General features: G+C 36.7%; 2 protein-coding genes across 2 annotated transcripts in view; one reads left to right on the top strand and one right to left on the bottom strand.

The window, feature by feature from the left end:
* The window catches only part of tmem178bb (transmembrane protein 178Bb), a 485,881-nt gene that overhangs the window by 294,787 nt on the left and 169,279 nt on the right, over nt 1-21,815 (bottom strand). The gene's annotated exons all lie outside the window — the stretch shown is intronic.
* Nucleotides 1,476-6,163, top strand: rergla (RERG/RAS-like a). Its single transcript, XM_083527765.1, has 5 exons — nt 1,476-1,772; nt 1,867-1,923; nt 3,052-3,125; nt 3,720-3,868; nt 4,483-6,163. Exons 1-5 carry the CDS (start codon nt 1,721-1,723, stop codon nt 4,766-4,768), a joined length of 618 nt encoding a protein of 205 aa, XP_083383891.1. The 5' UTR covers nt 1,476-1,720; the 3' UTR covers nt 4,769-6,163.

Here is a 21,815-nt window from a genome sequence, read left to right as displayed (position 1 = left end):
TGCTGAAGTTAGAGTGGAAACTCCAGCACAGAGGCCTGAGCTCAACCTTATTAAATACATTTTATATAAACACTTCCTGCTTTTTCACTGGTGGATGTACAGTACCAGATAAAGTTTTGACACACTTTCTCCTTCAGGGGTTTTTATTTATTTTTATTTTTTAAACATTGTGCATTAATATTGAGGGCATCCATACAATGGAAGAACATGTATGAAATTATGTAGTAAACAGTTAAACCCAGAATATGTTTTAGGTTTTAGATATTTCAAATTAGTTACATTTTTATGGAGTAAATCCAACTCAATTTTGACTAAGTCACCAACACCATCACCATTACACCTCCTTATCCAGTTAGTTTACAGTGGGACCCACACATTTTGGACCCTCTGTACATCTACAAAGACATGCTGCTTACAACCACAAATCTCAAATTTACTCACCAGTTTAAAGGACAGTTTTCCAATGATCTAATGTCCATTCATTGTGTTTTTTGGCCCAAGCAAGTCTCTTCTGCTTGTTGTTCTACTGTAACAATGGTTTCTTTGCTGCAATTTCACCATGAAGGCCTGACTGACTGAACAGTGGATGTTAAAATATGTCTGCCATTTGAACACTAAAAAGCATTTATGTTTAGGGTTCTGAGGCTGGCATTTCTAACAAACATCCTTTGCATTCTTTTCTAGGACGGTCCTCATAAGACCCTGTTTTATCAGAGCGTTTGATGGTTTTTGAGACTGCATAATTTCTTGCCATAATATGAATAGTTAGTAGTTGTAGTAGCACTAATAGGTCTACTGGATCTGTACTCACCCTTTTCTCTGAACAAGATGCTCTAAAGCACATTAAGAAGATAAGACATTTCACAAATTAACATTTGACAAGGCACACCTGTGAACCGAAAACCATTCAAGGTGACTACTTCATGAATCTGATAAAAAGAATGCCATGGTGTCCCAAGTCATCAGCTAAATGGAGCTACTTTGGACAATTTAAAACATAAAACACGTAGTTTGGATTTCTTTGGTATTAATGTGCAGTGTTGAAAGTGTGTCCAAACCTTTGAATGGAGTGCATAATATTTCTGTAAAGCTGCTCTGTGACAATATCTACATTATTCATGCATTCTATGAATAATTTTGAGATGAATTTAAATAAATGAACAAAAACGTGGACACGCCCCTAATTTCTGTACTTTTCTATAGAAAGTCTTGTACATTGCTATTTAAATGTATTAGTTGATGCTTGAATAGTTTAATAAACATTTAATAAAGAGGGAAAATATAGGGTTAATAATGTGTTTTACAGCGTTTACAGTGAATTCGTTTAGTCGAAGTTGCCAGATTTGTATTATTCCCCGTTATCTCCCAACTCATTTTATCTCATTACGGTGGAAACACATGGCCCTTAGTGGGCCTATTATTTCGTGTGCTTTCATTCATAATTGGTAATTACCAAGTTTATCGTAAGTTCCATTACAGGGGTGGATTCCAGTGAATATGGGCGGGCGCTAAACAGGGTCTGCTAGATTTATAAAATGTCAATCTGGCAACCCCTAAGCACTGGAATCTTGTCCGGCTGAAAAGCGACAGAGCGCGTGCACCGGGGTTTATTGCTGCGAAGCGCGCGCGAGAGCGAGAGCACTGAGCGCAGGATGCGAGCTGCACTGTTTCCTCCCACAGTTTTAGTGTGCGAACTTAAAAATTAGAAAACGCACGGACCATGAACGACATCAAAGTTGCAATTCTTGGAGCAGAAGGAGTCGGTAAATCAGGTAAGCTCGTGATCTTTTGTATGATCCCTTTTTTCCTGGAATTTTGCATTTTTTTTTTTCGGTTCATTTGCAATCCTTTACTGTTCTCTCATAGCGCTCATTGTGCGATTCCTAACCAGGAGATTTATCGGAGAGTACGCCTCATCATCAGGTAATACTCTCACTTTATTCCCTGTATTTATCTCACACACTTGTTCATGCACCTGATTCTACTGATGATGCAAACAAGTCTGCAAAACTGACACATTTTGATTATACTGTAATGGAGTGTATCACATTAAAGTGTAACCTCTATAACGCATCATAATAATACTGTAATGTGTAACATGCATAAAATTATATACAGTATATCAGAATCACACTGTGATGTGATGTAGTCTATTATCAGAATGATATATACAATATATTGTTTTTATCACATTAGAGTATAGAACATGTTGTGATCATATTTAACCAATATTTAATATACTCTGGTATATCGCTATCATATACAGTAGAGGATGTATAATAATTTTTCATAATATCTCTATGATGTACTCTTACACACACCACAGATTCACAGCTTTGGCCCTGAAGTAGTACCCATCCTAAAATATTAATGTTCTATTCAATTCAATAAAGTGATTAGATGATTCGTTATCAACTGATCACACATGTTAAACCAGAGACAAAACATGCAGGAGCAGGGAAGTGAAATTTTTTTTTTAAAAATTATATAATCTCAACCAACAGGCCCAGTCTATATAGCTGAGTTCTATAGTAGTACTCATTAATATATCAGATTATATATAATGTCATCAAATATATATAATTGTGGCGTGTGCTCAAATGTGACGAGAATACTGCTTTTAAGTGCAGATTATGCAATCATATTTCCTCACAGAGATTGGCTCAAAAACTCAGACATACCCTATGTTTTAGGTAATGCTGTTAGTTTAGTTTGAATGACAGACTTGAGCTAGCAAATGCATGTGTAATGAAATTGTATAGCCTGTTGTAATGGTGTTTAAAACTCGACATGGTTGTCTAACGCACCTAGACAAGCGTTACATACAGTAGAACACAGTATTCACTATTCATCAGAGAGAATGCACATATTTGAGCATATCCCCTGTTGGAGGCAAAATCTCTTTTTTTCCCACTGCTAACTAAACCAAAGGGCTTTCTGCCAATTGCCTGTTCTTAGTTATTTAGTGTGATAATAAAATGCAGAAATTTGCCAAGTGCAGCAAAATGCATTTGCATGACTCTGTGATTTTTTGCTGTTTTTTTCTTTCAGAGTGTATTTATAGAAAACGCATGTCCGTTGATGGAAGGCAGCTGAATCTGGAACTTTACGACCCCTGTTCCCAGGTATGTGTTTACTGCAGCAGTGAAAGCAGCAATAATGATTACAATCAAATTGGGTCCATGAGTTATGAGATATCACAGCCTCATAAAGGTTAATAGATGCATTAAGGAAAACGAGACTGTGAATACAATATGCTGTTAAAATGCTGCAATGAAAAGAAGTGCTTGTGTAAGGATATTTGATGTTTACTCCTAGACACTTGCATTTGGCTGCAGTATGGGTTGGGGTGGGGAACAATGCTTGTTTATTTACAGTACCTCAGTTTTCCATAAATTATTGAACGTCCATCATGATATACTTTGTCCATGCAACGTTTGTTTAAATAGCCAATTTTGCTTGTTTTGTAGTTAAATTATTGTTGAACAGAATCCTATAGGGGAGAAAAAAGCTTTTTTTTTTCATAATTTGCCATATTTGTTTATTAAGCTTTAACCCTATGATGAACTGTACATGTAGGACCCTATTATACCTGCAACTGACCACCTTTCATGAGCATCATTTGGCTGCAATTGGATATTCCGATTGAACCACAGCTATAGATCATCTTTAATCAAATGGTGAAATACTCTGAATCTACTCTGGTTATGTCTTTGCAGCCCTGTGAGGGAAAGACCACTCTGAATGAGCAGATCCACTGGGCAGATGGCTTTGTGGTGGTGTATGACATCAGCGACCGCTCCTCCTTCATCACCGCTACAGCTATCGTGCAGCTGATCCGAGAGCTCAACCTGGGAGCAGCCAAAAGGTATCAAGAAAAAGTGTACCAAGAATTATTTTTTATCCTCCATTTACATGTACTTGATTGGACTTTGCAGTGTAGGTTGTTGATATCTGACCAGGAACCCAGTTTAGAGTTTCACTGTAGAGAAGAGCAGAGAGGCTATATCTGCTGGAGGAGGCTGAGTGGGCGCTTTGTTAAGACAAGGACTGGCAGCTTAGCCTCCTCATTTATTTTTGTCAACGGCTAAAGCCACCTACAGTTTTAGCCCACGTCTTGTTTGGCTTTTTAAATAGCAAAGTGGAGCTGTGATTCATTGTAAGCACTAGAAGTGAAGCTGTGACAGAATGTCAAATATGAAACGCGTTTCTGTTTGTAATTTACCAGCCATTTCCTGATCCTGTGCATGGATTCAGAAATGTTTAGTTTGGTCATTAAGAAGTATTGTCCACAATGGGCAAAGTAAAGCAGAACTATAAACACCACAATGAAGATGGACCACCTTCATGGATTCCAAATGAACAATGTATAATTCTTACACCATTCTACAGATCTGATATACTGAAATATAACAACATTCAGACAAATCATTCATAACACAAGTCGCCTTTAGTCACAAAATGATTTCTTTATCCTTCTAGGGATTCTGAGCCCGTGGTGTTCTTGGTGGGCAATAAACAAGACCTGTGCCACATGCGAGAGGTGGGCAAGGAGGAAGGTCAAAGATTGGCAACAGAAGGGCGCTGCCAGTTCCATGAGCTCTCCGCTGCCGAGTGCTACCAGGAAGTGTCGCTTATGTTCACAAAGCTGGTGCGCAACGCCAGCCTGAGCGGAAAAGCCAAAGAGCGGCGGCGGCGACCCAGTGGCTCGAAATCCATGGCTAAACTGATCAACAATGTGTTCGGCAAGCGTCGAAAATCAGTGTGAGCGAGTACCAGAGGATAAAGAGAGACGTGCATAGACACTTCCGTTGCCACGGTCATAACAGAGGCATTTCGCTTCTTACTGAAGTGCCAAGTGGATTGAAGAGCTACATGGTTATTTCTGCCTACTGCATGCAATCACATGTAAAACGTCAGCCAAGTGCTATCAGTAGTGTGTTTCGAGGAGACCGTTTTTGGTTGACATAATCTGCAGTTTGTCCTAAATGTTCCAACTGTGCGCTCGAAATGTTTCTCTGTTGGACGGTGCATTTAATTGGCAAATATAGTATGCTACATTTCATGTCTGAGTATGAGCATAGACTTGAGTAGAAAAGTTATGACGTTACTAGTATAAGACTGAAGAGCTGCTTTAAAATATAGGACAAAGTTTCTTGGCAAGGTTCTAGAGTTTCTAAAGACAATTTGAGCAATATATTGCTCATAAATTACATCTCAGTGAGGCTTACCCTTTATGTTGTATACTATTGCAGCTTTTCCCAGGCCTTGAGCTTGTCAATTGAAAAGGGCCCCTTTGAGGTACTACTACATTCATTCAATTATCAATACTACATTATTTAATCAATGTTTCCTGATCATGAGAGATTCAAATCTTGGGAACACTGAGAATGAGGAGGGAATACACCATACGCAATTTTACATTGGTTTACATACTGTATAGGGAGATTTATGATCGTCACCATGTCTTTGGAAAAGGAAGGAAACTAGACAACCCTGAGGAAACCTAAATGGACACAGGGAGAACATGCAGTAAACTGAGGAATAAACCAGGGACACTAAAAGTACATTTTAACTAGAAAGCGACATGCACTGCTCCTGGCCATAGTGTTTGTTCATCCTAGATGATGAATATTAAATATTTATCTGTGAGCTTGCAGATCAAACTTTTTAATGTTCAAATATTACAAAGAAAATGCAAAACAGTGGGAGAATAAATCATTTTGTGTTTTATTATTTAAAATAAAGAATACTGAGGTCACATATAGAAACGCTTCTACTATTAAAACTGCTGTATGACAGTTTGTAGCCATCAATGTTATGTCTGAAAAACTCATTAAAATCATAAAAAATGGACTAGGTATTTCAAAACCTAGTAACATTCCCGAATGCCATTCTGTAAACTTCTCTGTATGTTTGAAATGCTGTCTTCTATTGTATAATAAAATGGAACAGCTTTCACCTTTGCTCTCCATCCCATGTACTACAGTGACTCTCCTTCTGCATGCTTGGACTAGTCTAAGGTGTTTTCAAAGTCTTGGTTTGTTTTGGTGTATAATCCTCACTGAGCTAATTTTAGAAGTGAGCAATGCTGGGCAGAGCAGAGTGACTAAGCCACTTACTTCATACAAGTCCATTAATTATATAAAGTATGTACTGCTGACCCTTTGGAGTGAAAAATAGTGTTTAACATGGTTACCGTTTGTTTCGGACACTCTATAACTTCAGGACATTCAAAGCTTGAGTCTGGACTGTTATTACATCTTATAGATATTTTTAGTCCATTGTAGGTTAAAGTGGTCGAATATGTTTAAAAAAAGTAAGTTAATGTTATGAAGTCATCTTTTTTTTATATAGATAGAAGAATCTTACGTTAGAATGATATGATCATTATAATGGTAATGGTTTAACTAAAATGATTAATTTTAACTAAAATGAAAAGAGACTGGGCCTGATTACCTTCTGCACAGACTGTAGTTACATGCAGTCTATGAGAAAATGTTGTGTCTGATTTGATTGCAGTTTCAGTCTCATATTTTCAAGCCAATCTCTCTAAACTATCCACAACATGATCTAAAACATCTATAACCATGACATGAAGTACTGTAATCATGGTAATACAGTTTAATAAAGCTAAACAAGGTACTCTGTCATCCAATTTTTCCTCATAATGTTTTTGAGGTGTGAACAAAATATGTATGTATAATGAATTTAAAGGGAAACAATTGCTGCAGGTGATCGAAAAAATGGTTAACTTCAGGATTCCCCTGCATAATCCTTTTATAAGGGCTGCTTGTAATGCCACTTTTATCCACAAATTATCTATTAACTATCAAAATAATAAATTCAACCACATTCACGAGTCGCACTCCAGCTTAATTGTTAATAAATCTTGCTATTTAATTACTCTGTCTGTATCAGGCAGCCCTCTGCAGGCCAATTACAACAGCTTTAAAAGGAAATATTAATAAAATGATGAAGCATATCATTTATAAATCTTTGGTGCTTTGGTGCCAAAAAACATCACTAAATGACTATTTATACTTTGTGTGTTAAATAGAGTGTGATTGTCATTGTAGGCTGTTGCTGAATGTTTCTAAATGTTTCTCCAGTTAATCAACCAAAATGAACAACTCTCTGGATTTTTAATTAATTAATTCAATATGATTTTATATAAGCGAAGGTTGTTTGTGGAGCCAGACTTGACTTGACTCCAGACCTCAGTATTATGCAATTACATCTTGATGGTTGGAGCTTTGAAGTTGAAACAACCTTCTCTTAAAGAAAAAAACGAAAGAACTAAACTGAAGCATCACAAAAAGATATCTTATAAGATTGGGCTCGTTTTAGTATTTGTGTTAAAAAATAGCTCTGTTTTTGTATGAACAATTTGACACGTTTCAGTGCAAAAGATATATTCAAAAAGAATAGATTACCTGCATATCCCACAAGAAAAACATAGGCGGTATGTCTTAAACAATAACAAGTAGTGTTTTATACAACACAGACTTTTACAGATGCACGGTAACAGTACAGTTAACGAGGACTGGCCTTCAATTATCAGCTGGTTTTCATTGCAATATTCTAAGAAAATCCTACAATTATCAGATTTTTATATATTGGAATATTTATTAATTCATTTTTAACAATTGCTTTATCCTGGTCAGAATTGTGGTGGATCTGGAGCTTGTCCTGGGAACACGAAGCAGGAATACATCCTGGATGAGATGCTACATCTTAGAGCACCATTCATACACACATTCACAGCAAGGGTCCATTTATCATAGCCAATCCACCTACTAGCTCAGGGAGCTTAGTTGAAACTAGAGAACCTGGAGGAAACCCAAAAAGGTGCAGGGGAGCAATGAAGGAGTACCGCTACCTGCTGTGTCAATATGCCAGACCAGGCTATTTATGTATTTAACAAAACCAGCTTGCCGCATTTATTCACATTATAACAGAATTACACCACACATTTATTTCTTTGCTCTAAATGAGGTAAAAGCATTGCTTTTACATGATCTGTTTTATAGCATACTGTCTATTTTGAGTAAATTGCCATGTCATTACAGAAGAAGTGATCGATTTTAAAAATTTGCACCACTAATCCCACTCAGAACACTGAATCATACGACTTACAAATCCAAGCAAATCCTGCATAGGCATATTGATGACATTAATATGACAGATTAATCATTGACGTTCATCTTCTAGAGATGACTCGGACAGAGACATGCTGAAAAGGCCAAGGCTATTTCTCTTCGCCCTTTAACATAGACCATTAAACTGTCAGTGTTTCACAGACATTGTGGCTAGCATCATGCATCCATCCCCGGTTCCAGACGCAGCCACCTGCTCTGAGAATACACAAAAAGGGACAATCCCTACAAAACATACAAAACAAAAACATGTTTTTGAGCTCTTAAAAAATGGCTTTTGGTTTTGAGAGTGTTGTTAAGAATAATAACACATCATCATGTGAGTTTTGTCAGCATTCTGCTTATCAAGGAGATGCAGACATTTGGATTGTTCAATTATTATCGGGTGTGAACACTAGAACGACTATGTATGTGTTCCAAGTTCCTTCTGTCTTCTGTGGTAATTTGACGTTTGGGGTTTGTCATAATTTCATAACATTAAAACAAGTTTTTGTGTTTTGTAATCGATTTGCCAAAATAGCTAACTGAATCCTTAGTGACAAGTTGTGTTTGTTTTAACATTCATTGCTAATTAAAATCTCTATAAATCTCTATAAATTCGCTAGATCACTTCACAGTTCCAGGGTTTCTGCTTCGATCCTGTTCTCATTGTTTTGCATGTTTTCCCCATGTCTACAGGTCTGGCTTTTTTCCCTTCATAAGCATAATCAATAGCCTGGGGTTCCATCTATGGTGTGTTCCTACTTCACATCCAGTTTTTCTAGTATAGACTGTGAACTTATCTCCACCCTGTCCAGGATATGGCATTTTTTAAAGATTATTGAATGAAATTACCAGAATGGAAGAAAATTGGGTTTCCTAAAATACATTTTTTGTAGAATTGACAAGAAATGTTTGTTTGAAGCAGTAAGAGTTGAGAACGTTTTTGAAGTTGTGCATGTGAGCAGAACACTGTGTAAGAAAGCAGTGGAAAAGTAGATTTAGGTGGCTGTTGGTTAAATTGGTTTGCAACTCTGAGCTCAAGGAAGGACAATCTTCATAATTGCAAGATAAACATTAAAATACTTTTTTTAGTGCTTCAGTTCCTCTAAACGCAAACTGAATGTGCCAGTATTGCTGTATAATTATGTTTCTAAAAGTAGGAGCATATTAAACCATCCCCACACTAACAGTTCATATATCAAATGAATGCATTCTTTAGTTTGTTTAATCATATCGTTCTGACTACTAGCCTCCATTTTCCCATTTCTGCTCAGAGGAAACTAATCAGCTAACTGCACTCAGGGCTGTTAAAATTACAGGTGATAAAGCCTTTTTTCCATATTACTACTAAACTATATTAATCAGTTTTGGTGGAACTGTCATTAACGTCACTTTTATTCTGCTACTGCTTGGTAAAATGCACGAGGGTGTCAGTTCATTTTGCATATTTCCTTACCCACTCTGAAATAAATACAAGGCAATACACTGCAACAGGATACATCTTATAATATTGTCAGTATTGATCTCATCATAACTTTCAAACAAGCCAAATGATACCCAGAGCATCTTTTCCTTCAATCTCAGATGCTATCCTTGTGAAATTAAATATCCCATTCAATCTCATTTCATTTGATTGTTTCAAATTCTGCAATTGTATGACAATTATCTCATTAAATTAAGTATCCATGTTGATTAAAATGGCAATAAACACAATCCAGCTAAATGTACTGTTATTCTTGTGGATTACCTTGGGCTATAATAGCTGCTGTGAGGTTTAGCTGTATGTTGAAAGCAAAGCTGGCTATTATGTATGCCCAGATTCATTCCTCTCTAAAGCACATTTCTAAATGTGGGCATAAGACAGAATGAATAATATTGTACATACCATATAACCTTTCTTACTTTCTGAAGCCTTCCCACTCACTGAGGGTATTGGTGTTAAAAACAATATAGTAGGAAAGTGTAAAGGCACCCTCTTCATCCTTTGTCTAAGTGTGTGTGTGTGTGTGTGTGTGTGTGTGTGTGTGTGTGTGTGTGTGTGTGTGTGTGTAGCATATATAGCTGCTACAGTACACAATGAAACAAAACAATCATCCTTAAGGATTATGGTGGTACATGTAACACCTCAGAACTACACAAGTCTACACAGACCTGCACTGAACTTCACAGGGCTATATAAAAGTACATAATAATAATAATAATAATAATAATAATAATAATAATAATAATAATAATAATAATAACTAAAATGGGACAAAAGGCGCAGTGAAGGATAGTTCAGCACCGACCAGAGCACAGTTCTTGCGGGGAATAAAGTGTGGTAATAATGACCCGATGAAGTCCTGCTCAAGATGTGTTCTCAGGCAGAACAGATCTCCAGCTGTGCCGGACAAATGCTGGCTCACGAACAATCGCAGCAGGAATGGTCTGCCCTCACGCTGTCATGCAAGACTACCTGACCACAGCATGACATGTTTACGTTAGAGATGAATGAGTTTTCTTCACGCACAGGATAATATAAGATTAGAACAGGTGTGTGTGGTAACAACAATGAAAGCAAAACAGCAGTCAGATCTACGTCGTCACAGCTCCTTCTTTCGACTCTGCAATATATAGAGACAACACAGTGGTACACCTACCAGTGAAGCTGTGTTTTAATAAGGTTTAAAGAGAGATGGTGGGAATAGAAATGGATGAAGGGGGTAAAGTAATGCTCCCAAGTCATCTTACTAGTGTACTGAGATTAACCAAACAACTATGCTAATGTAGAGAGATTATAATAATGATCTTGCTAATGTAGTGATATTATAATAATTATTTTGCTAATAGGGAGAGATTATAATAATCCTGTTTTGGTGGTGCCTAACCATTTTGCAAGTATAGCGAGACTGGCCTGAAAATCTAGCATAGTGTGATTAGAATAACAACCTTACTTGCATATTGGGATTAGCATAACAACCTTGCTTGTGATATTTTCTACTCGCTTAAATAATATGGGAATTTGGTGTACATTTTTCAAATATGATCCCATTAAAGAGCCCAGGTTGTATTATTCAAGGTTGTAATATTCAAGAATTTTAAATATTTAATATTTCAATTCTCTAGTTTATTTTGTCTTCTTACTTAAAATGTCTTACTTAAGTTAGTAATGGACAATATTGCAATTTGCAAATGATTCAATTTCTTTTCCAACTATCATTTCAATTACATTATAAACACATGAGTGATTTAGAAAGCAGAACCATTTTTAAAACTGTAGTCTGTTTTTTTGAGATGCAGCATCAAATATAATATACCTATATTTCCACACTGTTAGGTCACAGCAGGCAGCTGAATTAATGGCAGAGTGATTTATTTCCATGCAGAGACATGAGTGGTAATGTGTCTCATTAACTGTGATCGCCAGAGATGCGAGTGAAAAAGCACTGGGCCACTGCTCAGCTGTTAATGAGGACAACTGAGACCAGCCATGTAAGACCAAAAAAGTAGGCCAATACCTGTGAGAGTGTGTTCATGGCTGGAAAACTGAAACTGAGAACAATCTCAGAGCAAAAGGGTGAGATTCTGTTACTGACCCAGCATGTGCTGCCAGGGTGATATCACCTCTGCTCCGCTATATGCAGAGCAATCATTGTTATACCAATTGTGGGGATGGGGGAATAATGTTTTTGAGGGGGCACCATCAATACAAGAACCTACTACATGCAGCTAATATTTATGATTCATTTCTTAAATAAGATTTAAATGTTATGTCTGTAACTGTCGATTTAGAAATTCCCCCAGCTAATTTAATTGCTAATAAATAGCTACTTTTAAGACTAATAAACATAAATTATTGCCTAAAATAATCACTATGAAAATTTCTTCACTAGCCTAGCAAGTCTACTTAACTGTTCTCTAACAAAGTACATCACTATAAGATTTTCTTTTTCTCTCAAATTCACACAGTCAAGTTATTGCCACTCCTAAGGAAATCGGCTTAAAATAATGGTGCATTCGCAAGCCTAATAAAAGAAAGGAGTTTGAAATCTTCAACATGGAGGACTAGCCCAAAATCTCAGTTGCACCAAGTAGTAATCATAGAGGTGCCAAATATTTTGAAACCATTATTTACATATAAGAGGCACCACTTAAAATTTCGAATGCTACACATAACCACCATATGTTCAGACAAAAAAATATGAACCCGTAGCTTAAATTCTTGCTCATTTTCATAAAGGTTGCTGAAGTTGCCAGTTGATGTCAGAATGGGATTTTGAATATTATAAATTCTTTACATACATCTTTATACTTTTTAAAATTACATGTCTGTTTAACTCTTTGCCAGGTTCGATCTGGGTCAAAAGATTCTCACTTCGGAGTTCACTGCACTTCTGACTTTCAGACGTGACTGAAACATTAATCCTGTAGCCCTTCAGTGACTCACTGGAAAAGTAAATACGTCTAATTACACCACTCGGGATTATGGTTAAGATTTAGAGTCTTGATGTCACCTCATCTATGCAGATAAGACCAGATCTATGTTTTTTTTTTTTCATGCAAGTCTTTGGGAATGACTTGTTTGAACGTCCGGTATCGTCACACTAATGGACTTCTCCATGACCTCAGGAAATGGCGGCAGTTTGCATGTCTGGACTGCCTGAGTGTCCTCAACAGAGGGAATTGTGAATGTTACAGTAACAGTGGGAGGGTATCTAAAGCCATCAGGATCTCCTCCTTTCCTGTGTAATATCCTCTAGCTTCGGCCACACCGTGTAAGTACGTGCCATTCCACTTGAGTAGAGTTTACTGATGCCAACATAGCTAACGTTCCTGATTCAAATGGTGTTTAATTTACTATAAAGCAAAAACTGTTGAGTAAGTTTCAGATACTTAAAGGATTACTTTAAAAGAATTTTGCATCACTGCCATTTTTACTTAGCAAAAAAATATGCCCAAAGAAATGTCTAGCGATCACAAACACACAGACCACCTACAGCAGCTCTCCTAAGGAGGCGAGTCACCTGGTGTGTTTGAGTGCACCTTAATTAAACAGCAGAAGCTGGCACCTGGCACTCTCACTGCCTCACTGACGGGAACCAAGCACAAAGATAGAGCAGATAGCCTACTGCGTCTCAACTGGCGCGGAACATACTGGGAAAAGTGCAGGTATTTACGCCGAGATAAGGCACAGTGGCTCTCGCTCCGCTCCGTTTGGTTCCAGAGCAGCGACAGCACACCGCTGCTATGCTCGGAATGTGCAAGGACACGGAGGGTTAGGAATCTAAGACATCAGGATTAGTTTCCCATCTGTATTGTAATGTTGAAGGGTGGTGTGGCAGTGGCAGCCTGGTCAGGGACATGTAGGACATGGCAGATGAAAGATGAGAAAGAAAGTAGAAACATTAGTCTGGGTTTTATTAGACATTAGATTCATTTAACTCTTTTATTGTAGAATTTAAATTGTGTCCAAAAAAAGGGAATACCCACAAAAATAATGTACTGTGTCATACCATATATCATACCATACAAAACAAATAATGTAGATCAAACTGAATTTATCCGAACCATTAAATATGTAGGATCTTGAAAAATCTAAATACTTTGTAAAGTGATTTGCTAACAATGTTTTCATTTATTTTACTTCAGTAACTATTTTATCAGACTTAGGGTTCTGGTGAATCCAGAGCCTGTTCCAGGAACCCTGGGGGTGAGACTGGAATACAACCTAAATACAACCTAACACAACCTACAACCACTGTCTCCCTGTGCATCACATGGCCAAAGTGAGAAGAAATCCTAAAATTTATTGTAATAACCTAATTTCACCTATTATCATAAACAGAGCTTTAGCCAGTGATCTGTTATGGCAAAAGGTTTACCTCCTAACCTCATTCTTTACTGTTATCCTACTTAGGATTCAACTTCAGTATCAATGGAACTAGGAGCAATAATTAGACCAGGCCAGGTTATATAAGTGTGCAAATGCAGGTGTGTGTGTGTGTGTGTGTGTGTGTGTGTGTGTGTGTGTGTGTGTGTGTGTGTGTGTGTGTGTGTGTGCTGGAGCAGGCAAGGTGCTCATTGGAATAAAGTGCTGTGCTATCCGATTCTTCTTGTTCTGCCAACTCTCCTCTGGGAGACAAAGTTTACTTTCATGAGAGGTTGTGGAGAACTATTCTTCACAGAGGGAATAGAGGAGAGGGAAGGAGGGAGAGGGGGGCAAATGACGCAGATTACAGCCATCAAGAAAATATTTGGCCACCATTCCTGAACAAAATGAGTAAGCAAACAACAGCAGATGAGAGGAGTGTTTGACTGCCCAAGAGGCCACAGGATTAAAGGTGGAGTTTGTGATGAGCAGCTTCAATCAGTTCACAATCTAATTGATTCAAATGAAAGTGACACAATGTTTTAATGAGGAATATTAGTCAATCAACAAATGACATGCTTTGCCTAGTGGTGTGACAATACAGTGAGTCATTGACATAAAGGACATCCTGTAGTAAAATTAACTAAATCATGATGTCTGTTGTAGAATATGTATTAAACTAAAAAAAAAACATGCCCAGAGGTTGTACTTGGAGGTGCTGTAACTCTCAAAAGACAGTACAGATGTAGAGTGTCAACCTCACATGTTAACCTAATTTTCCAGAAGACACAACAACCTACAAACATGGCCACTCCTAACTAATCTTTCTATAACACTTTATTACTCTCACCCTCTTTTGATTATTCACTTATTGTCTATCACACACATACACAACAGATGGCATTTACATTTACAGCATTTAGCAGATACCCTTCTACAGAGATCTTTATTCAGCTTGGTGTGAGATTTGAACTCATGACATTTAGAACCAAAGCCTAACCATTTAACTACCATCTTTCCCGAGGACACTTATTTGCAAACACATTAAAGTAATGCCATTAGATTTTTCATCTTGATTATTGTTTCATTGATTATTGCTTCAGATGAAGTCTCATATATCATATTTATGTGATTGTTAGTTTGTTTTTGTTTAGTTTATTTCTTTTTGAGGTTTTGGCTTTTTTTTTTTTTGCTTATTCTGTTTGAGCCTTGCCTGCCCTATACCTGTTTTGCAATTCTGACAATCCCTTAAAAGTTCTGGATTTATCTGCCTGGCTTTGTTAATTGTTAACAGATGAGGTAACATTAACGTAAATAAAAGTAGAACTAAACAGGGCAGATTACAATGTTCTGTGTTTTTGAACACACATTCCTACAAATGCTATGTATAATTGCAATAATAGTATTATAGTATTATCCCTTAGTATTAACCCTTAAAGGGTTTACATAATTGGACAAGCCAATAAACACTTTTCCAAAAGTATAATGTTTGCATGGTTACACATTTGGATAAATGTTTACGTAAATAAATAATTCAAATAAAAATGCCAGATCTTCTCAGATGGGATGGCGTTCTATCCAGGGTCTGTTCCTGCTTCATGGCCAGTGTTGTTATGATTGACTCCAGATTTACTACATTTCTGACCAGAATAAAGTGGTTACTGACTATAAATGAACGAATAAATGAAAGAATTAATACATTTTGAATCGTAAGTCCGTCTATGTGATAGATTGTGGAAATCACTGGGTGTACTGATTCATGGGACCCTATGATGCAAACAATCTTCTCTGATGGTGCTCCCATTCCTAGTACACATGTCTACCTATTGGTTAAATCATTCGTCATTTACAACACACAAAAACTTCTAAGGGCTCCATAATCACCTGATTTAAACATCAATAAAACATTATGGGAAATTTTGGAATAACAGTCCAGTGTTCCAACACATAATTCAGGATTTGCATGACAGTATTCCAAAACAGACTGAAGCTTTTCTAAAAATCTGCTACACTTTATTATCCTTGATGTTAATATATTGTTGTGTGTTTATCTTATTTTATCCACACCTATTCACTGAAAAAAAAAAGAAATCAAACCTACACTGTTCATATATCCTGTGAATTCATTAAGCTGTCTTATTGAATTTCATTCAGGGCTTTGTGTGTGTTTTTAGAAGAATACCTGTGACTTACTCCCTCAAAGCACAGAGCCTAAGTACACATCTGGCACTACTGAAAAGAGCTGGATTATTTCACAGAACTCTCCCACCTGCATGGGTTTAAGTGTGACACTTCTGTACTATCACTCTATCCTCACCATTTTTAATGGAACTGTAGCCTTGGACACCTTTAACTGCAAAATAAATTACACTTGCAACCACAGTAATGATTTATATGTATATTTTATGTAATTATTCAGAGCTACAGAGCATTCTGTTTCTTAACTACTGAACAAAACACTTTGTGTTTAATTGTCACTCAGTTGTCATACAGTTTTTATTTGTTATCATTGACACTGGCTTGTTCATTGGTGATAGGCTTATATGCATTTATCTTGTGGGCACTAACATATAAATTCACTTTTTTATCTCTGTATAGCTGTTTTGGGCCAACGTGCATTGTTAAATGCACGATACAAATACAACTGAAATGAATTTAATTAAATCCAAGTTCAGATTGGAAGTAATCTGAAAATTAAATGGTTCATGTTAAGTTATTTGTGTGTTTATAATAAGATAAGATAAGATAAGATAAGATAAGATAAGATAAGATAAGATAAGATAAGATAAGATAAGATAAGATAAACCTTTATTCGTCCCACAGTGGGGAAATTTCTTTGTTACAGCAGCATGAAAAAATAAAAAATAAATGCAAATATATAAAAGAATAGACGAATAAGACGTACTATAATATTACAAGTATATACACAACACAATGTATAAATACAGATGAGGGAAAAGTACGTATAATATAAATAGTGTATATAAAGTGTTTTAATTTTATGATGCATTCATAAAAGTCAGGAGTGTGCTAGACATGAAGACTGATTCTTTTATGATGTGGAGAATCAGCAGAATGTTTTGGGAAAGCTGTTAAATTATAATAGAGATAACATTAGTCATTACAGATGCAATATTTGAACAGAAACCATTAATGGTTTCCAAAATTAGAAGGCAAACCAAGTGTCTCAGTAAGTTCAGATGTAAGTAACAGGGGGCAACATATCAGCAGCCCAGGCAACCATATTTTTGCCTGGGTTATTAACTTTTCAATCACCGTCACCTGGTAGACGTAAGTTCAGCAACCTGAAAATGTTCTACAGTATAATAATGCTTTACCATCAGTTTGTTTGTTTTGTTAGTCCCTGTCCTATTTTTACTAGCACATTGTTTCTTCTGTTATTTGCTCTGGATCAGGATATCCGCTACATGCAGACAAAATACTCTTTACTGATATCTTGAGACAAAAATTTGCATTTGTTATGAAGGATGGGTTTCAACTTGATGCATCTCAATCCTTTAAGTATAGTGCATTCTTCCCAAGTCCACCACCTGGTGCACTACACACACCAGGCAAAGTTTGATGTAGAAGACAATTGAATGGTTTTACAAGGCAGATTTACATGATTAAATATTGTCTATCATATTTTTTGTACTGTTTTTGTCTTGATTGCATTACAGACAAGTGACTGATTGGAAATGATGTGCTGTACTAAAGCAAGGAAACACCTACAGATAAAAAAAAAATTGGCCCTCTCACCTGATTTCACCTCCATCTACAAGGCACATTTCACCTCACCTACACACATTTCTTTTACTGAAACACATTATTGCTTGTTTTCATTCATTCATTCATGAATGAATGAATGAATGATGAACATTATTGCTTGAGGAAAGTTAGATTTGTAAATCTATATTTAGTCCAGTCTAATCTCACGAGGTTAGTGGTTTCAGAATTATGTAAAAAAGAAAATTATGTTTTTACTTATGCAATGTAAAAACATTCTGAAATCCATTTCTATAATCTACACTTGGCATATGTATTGGTTTGCACTCTTGAGATTCTATCTCTTTGACTTCAGGATCAATTCCTACAAACATTCTTCACCGATGCCAATCTTTATTCCAGGAACAAGACAAAAACATGTCAATGTCACATACTGTTTGTGTCATCTTACATACATAGACCCTGTAAATGAGGTGCTCCAGAAAAACTTCTCTATCATTCTGTCAAACTAAATATAATTTATATATCAGATATTCAGCACAAAAGCAGCTGCTTCCAAGTTTTAGATACTAAATGTGGTACATATCTGCAAAGTGCTGAAAAATTGATAAAGGGATATTTTTCTATAGGTACATTTACATTTGTGGAATGCGGCAGATGCCCTTATCTGGAGCTACAATTATTTCATTTATACAACTGAGCAGTTGGGGGTTAATGGCCTTGTCCAAGGGCCCAGCAGTGGCAGCTTGATGATGCTTGGATTCGAACGCACAACCTTCCGATCAGAAGTCCACCATTTTAACCACTGAGCTACCACTCCCCCGTTTTACAGTTACTCAGTAAAGCAATATTATTCTTTGCTATCAATATAAAAAAAATATGTGGTTATAGTTATGATCCTTCAGGTGTAGGTGGAATAAAATGATTACTGACAACCTGCAAAACAAGAGGAGTTGGCTATAATATCTAATGTTTATACAAATGCTGACTACATGCCTCAGACATTATACAGTACATATATTGATAATCAAAGTTGTGTTATTGTGATGTTAAATAATTTGTTCTTTTATTTTCAGTTATTGTTTTATTCTATTAATGGTCACATTTGAACTAGAATCCTGGGAACATGGGGTGTAAGGTGGAAATACACCCAGGATGGGACACCGGTCAGTTGCAGGACACCATGCACACACTTACATTACACACCTATTTACACACGGGCAAATCCACTGACTAGCAAGTTTTGGGATGTGAGAGTGAAACAGGGAACCCATGCAAACACAAGAAGAACATCTAGAGAAACTCCACACAGACAATAACATAAGGATTGTGCTGTAATGTCATTAATTGGCATCACAATCCACTGTGCCAACACACCAGTCAATAAATTTGTTGTTAAATGGTTGTGATAAAGCTAATATTTGATTGGCCTGATCCTGTCCTGATTCAGTCAATGCTGCTGCTTTAACACTGTAAAGTGTGCAGATGGGTAACACTAAGTGGTCTTAACAACAATATTGGAGAATGGAGATGTTTCAGCTAGATCTCACAGATCTGAAATCTAGGTAATTCTTTGATTTTATCATTAAAACTATCTTTATCTATCTTTCCACACCCTGTCCAAACAATTCACTGTAAGCATAGGGTACTGCATTTCAGGCCCCTTAATCCCTCCATTGTCTAAAAACATGAGAGTGAACATGGGAGTGAACACCTGTGTTAGGTGAGGGCAGCCCTGATCCTGATCACACGGCTAATCTCTGGGTTTTGATATTAGGCCTGTGAGGTGGTTTTGCCCTCATAAAATTGGTTTTGATCTCAGCGTGCTTTACATAAATGACCCATGACCATTACTGTTCTTACACAAGCTTGAGTGCTCTGTACATTTTCAGTTCACTGATGCTTCTTTCATAATCCATGTGCAGATGTACAACAAGTGAGACAATCCTGCACACACTATTTAAACACGCTGTATATAAAATATGACACACGTGACTGAAGAATGAAATGAGATTCGGTTGTTTCACATTATTCATTCAGTTGCAGTCACGTAGACTGACAATCAGGAGCCCCAGAATGGAAGATGAAAATAGGAAAAATAGGTTAGAATGACAGTGTAGCACATTTGATTCACAGCTACTTAATACTATACTTGAGAGTTTCACTCAAACTAATTAAATATGTTTATCGCAAACTGTTAGTGATGTGTTTTGGGATTCTTGTGCAAATTTAAAGGTTGGCGTATTTTAAATGATAAATGTCGAAAGTTACAGCGTGTTTCCCATGCTGATGCCCAGGGGGCTTTATAAGCCTTACAATAGTATTACAATATACATTTTCAGCCCTTTCAAAAATAATAGTGATAACGGTCAGGTTTTGCTGTTTGCTAAAAACAAAAGAGCAAAAAAAAAAAAAGCAATGCTGCATCATTTTCTTAAGTCAGAAAAGAAGCAAGAGCTGAATCCTACTGTACCAGGCAACAAAAATATGGTTTTTTTTTTTCCAAAAAAAAAGGAACATAGGAAAAAATTTATAAACGACATCATCAAGGCGACATGGCCGCTCCAACGGTCACAAATTTAAATTCGTTTATATCAGTATAAAATGTATATTAATCAAGAAATACACACATTCAATCTATAACAATAACCATTCTTTTTGAGAAAGTATATAAATCATAAACCATTATGATTTATCATTATTATTACCAGCTAACATGTCTCAAACAAAACACATGTTTTTATTGAAACAATGCTTTAAAAAAACATGCATTTTAATCATTATTATTATTATCATTATCTTGAGTGAGTGACAGCACTAAAAAACGTAACAAGGTATGAGGTCCCAGTGACATTCAACGTGTAAAATGTATATGTAATATCATACAGGTGCTTCTTTGTAACATTTTTAATGAAATGTTGTTAACTTTTGTAAACTTTTGTATGGGTTTGGAGTTTAGGACATAAAAGTAGCTTTTAATTCGGGAAATGCTGCCATCTTGTGGACGGGTTAAAAATGGACGAATTCTAAAGACTAACGCAGGGGTGGTCAAAGATTTTGGCCCAAGGGCCACACTGCGTTTTAAAATTTAACAGAGCAGTAGCCGGGGTGGGGGTGGTGGGGGTTTATAAACATTTTTTATTCAATCTCGTTGAGAACAGAGTGGCTGGTCAGCTTTTTTTTTCTATCGCACTGAAGATTGCTCTTTGGACTCTAAACACTTGCTGCCTTTGACATGAATACTTTAAAAAATTCCCCTTCGAAGGATAAAGGCTTGCTGGTGGTTGCTAATTTGAAAGCCAGCAAATAACTTGCCCTGCTGCTTGACTCCTAAATAGTACTTTGTAGAGAAAAATACAAAACATTTTGCTAACCTGTAAATTAAGCATTCTTTCTTACTTAAACTGTGTGCTTGCATGCTTGGTGGAAAAGTGTTTGGACTGTCCAATCCTTACTACAAACTCGACCCTCACTGTGGGCTTTTCTTTTCTTTGGTCCATACATTGTTAGTTAATGTTAATGGCAAATGTGAAGAATGAATATCTTTGTGTAAAGATGCTCGGCTCGGGGCAGTAGTGGTTCAGTGGTTAAGGTCTGGATTACTAATCATAAAGTTGGGTTGAGACCCAGCGCCCCCAATCTGCCGCTGTTGGACCCTTAAACAAAGTCCTTAACCCTATTCTCCACTGGTGCTTTGCCATGGCTGACCCTGAGCTCTGACCCCAGCTTCCTCACAACAGACACAGAAAACCCAGAAGTGGTAGCTCAGTAGTTAAGTCTCTAGGTTACTGATTAGAAGGTTGGGGTTTAAGTCCTGGTATTACCAAGCTGCCACTCTTGGGCCCTTGAGAAAGGCCCTCATGGCCGCATGAAGTGGGGGTGCTGGGGGTGCTGCAGCACCCCCTATTGGTGAGAGAGAGATTTTTTTTTAATGTAGGCCTATTAAAAATATTTTGCACAATTTATAAATTCCTTATGAATATTTTAGGAAATGATTTTGACACACGTAGGCTATTAAGTGTATTTTGGATTTTAATGTAATTATTTTAATTATATTGATTTTTCAAGTTCATTTGTAAAGCGCGTTTCACACGCGCGGG

Source organism: Silurus aristotelis (genome assembly GCF_946808225.1).
Source record: "Silurus aristotelis genome assembly, chromosome: 24".
Classification (NCBI taxonomy): Eukaryota; Metazoa; Chordata; class Actinopteri; order Siluriformes; family Siluridae; genus Silurus; species Silurus aristotelis.
This window is presented reverse-complemented; position numbering and strand designations above follow the sequence as displayed.

Excerpts from the sequence above, each read along its gene's own strand:
- rergla (XM_083527765.1), top strand. The coding sequence starts at position 1,721 with ATGAACGACATCAAAGTTGCAATTCTTGGAGCAGAAGGAGTCGGTAAA. Across the intron at positions 1,773-1,866 it reads AGAAGGAGTCGGTAAATCAG|CGCTCATTGTGCGATTCCTA; the intron begins GTAAGCTCGTGA and ends GTTCTCTCATAG. Across the intron at positions 3,126-3,719 it reads TTTACGACCCCTGTTCCCAG|CCCTGTGAGGGAAAGACCAC; the intron begins GTATGTGTTTAC and ends ATGTCTTTGCAG.